Source organism: Gopherus evgoodei, chromosome 21 (genome assembly GCF_007399415.2).
Source record: "Gopherus evgoodei ecotype Sinaloan lineage chromosome 21, rGopEvg1_v1.p, whole genome shotgun sequence".
Lineage (NCBI taxonomy): Eukaryota > Metazoa > Chordata > Testudines > Testudinidae > Gopherus > Gopherus evgoodei.
In genome coordinates, this window is record NC_044342.1 from 17246035 (window position 1) to 17248368 (window position 2334).

At 37.2% G+C, this 2334-nt stretch overlaps 1 protein-coding gene across 1 annotated transcript; it reads left to right on the forward strand.

Annotated features, from left to right (window-relative positions):
- The first annotated feature begins 330 nt into the window (after positions 1-330).
- Positions 331-1296, forward strand: LOC115638129 (olfactory receptor 6B1-like). Its single transcript, XM_030539710.1, has one exon. The coding sequence runs from the start codon at positions 331-333 to the stop codon at positions 1294-1296; it is 966 nt and encodes a 321-aa protein (XP_030395570.1).
- The last annotated feature ends 1038 nt before the right edge of the window (positions 1297-2334 follow it).

Consider the following 2334-nt stretch of genomic DNA (forward strand, 5'->3'; position numbering starts at 1 on the left):
AAAATTGAGGGGGGGGGTTGGAAATTATTTCATAGAAATGTTCAGTAGAATATTGCAACTTTTCATATAAAAATTGAAAAAACGTTGTCTGCTGAAAAATATTAGTTTTAAGGATAAAGGAAAACAGATACTTTCTGCAGAAGTTTTCATGTACATAGTTGAAAACTCAGTTTTCCATTGAAAAATAATATTTTATTGAAAAGTTTCAACCTACCCAAATCCAAACTCTCTGTGTACCTATCTCTCTGTATGACTCACAAATGGTTATTTTCCTTTCTTACTATATCATCAAAGATTATAATTTCTTCATTTGTCCTCCAGACACAATCCATGGCAAACACAGAATGGGAAAATCAAACGTACATCTCAGAATTCATCCTCTTGGGATTCGGGAATCTTCCACAGCTGCGTCTCCTTCTCTTCCTGCTGTTCCTACTCATCTACATTTTGACCATGGCTGGAAACATCCTTATCATTCTGCTTGTTTTGACTGATCATCACCTACACACTCCCATGTACTTCTTTCTGTGGAATTTGTCCTTCTTAGAAACCTGCTACACCTCAAACAGCTTGCCAAGGATGCTGCAGAGTCTCCTAACTGGAAACAGAGCTATTTCAGTTTGTGCGTGTTTCATACAAAACTATATTTTTGGTCTCCTGGCAGGCTCAGAGTCTTATCTCTTATCAGCCATGTCTTATGATCGGTATTTAGCAATATGCAGACCACTGTATTATGCAGCCCTCATGAATCGCCAGTTCTGCCTCCAGCTAGTGGCTGCATCTTGGATAAGTGGTTTGCTGGGTAATTCCATTATATTATATGTGTTGTCACGGTTAGTTTTCTGTGGTCCCAACAAGATTGACCATTTCTTTTGTGATCTAATTCCAGTTATTAAACTCTCCTGCAGTGACACTCACCTCATGGAACTTATGGTTTTCCTACTCTCTTCCATATTCTCTCTGCCACCATTACTACTCACCTTGTCATCTTATTTATGTATCCTTTCCACCATCCTGCGAATCCCGTCCACCACTGGGAGGCAGAAGGCCTTTTCCACTTGCTCCTCTCACCTCACTGTGGTCACATTGTTCTACGGAACCATAATCATTGTTTATCTGTTACCAAAAAACAATGCACTGAGACACCTGAACAAAGTGTTTTCTCTTTTCTACACTGTCTTGACCCCCATGGCCAATCCTTTCATATATACCCTGAGAAATAAAGAAGTTAATAATGCACTCAGTAAAGGTGTCAGAAAAATTAGGGCTTTCATGAGAGAAAACATAGGCACATAACTCCTGCCATCCTTGGTCAGACCAGTGGTCCATCTACTCCAGCAGCTTGTTATTAAAAGGGGCCTAACTTCAGATACATCACAATAGAGCTGGTCAAATTTTAAAATAATGTTTTGATTAAAAATGATTTTTTAATTAATATGTACAATTTTTAATAAAAATGAAACTGAATTTAGGAAACTGGAAAAAAAAGATCAGGTTTAGGTTTTAACTCTGGAAATGACAAAGGAAAGAAGAGAGAGAGAGAGAGAGAGAGAGAGAGAATGGGCTGGGGAAGATGAAGGGAGAAGAGTGAAAGAGTGGAGGACCAAAAACCAAAAAGAAAACTATTGGGTTGCTTTTTTTTTTTTTGGAATGCTGAAAAATTTCATGGAAAATTTTAAGTGAAACGAGAATTTAGGGGGGAGATGGTTTGATTTTTTTGCCAAATACATTCACCATTTCTCAACCAGCTCCTTTTCAAGGGAAGGTGAAAAAAATAGCAACATATGGTACAAACTGCCTTTATGAGAAATGTTTCCCTTTCCCCTATCAGTTTATACCTGGCAGCAAGAAGGCTTATATACTTTTCAAATTTTGCTGTCTTTTAATAATACTGTCATGTAACTGATGATATTCTTGTCTATGTACATGTCTAGTCCTTTTTCATTCCTGCAAAGTTCATTGCCCCAGTGATACTTCCTATTTTTTTGAGAAATGTGAATTTTAGAGAAATGAAAGTTTTAGAGAAATGTTTTAAAGTTGTTTCCTTAAATGTTCCCTTGAGTCCCAGGATTCATCTTTCATGGTCCCTTAATTAAGGCTAGTTTGAGTTTTGATTAAAAGCAGGATTTATCACTCTCTCTTTTACCATGATGCCACACTAGGGGGAAAAATAATTTCCTTTAAAAGTCAGTTTAATAGAACCAGGGATCAAAAACTCTGAAAACCTTCACCACAACCAAACGGCTATTGGTTGTTGTCATTAAGAGCAGAAATAAGGTTGCTTGGGTGTGCTAATTGTGCAGTTCCAGAGCTTAACGTGTTTATGTTTCTTTT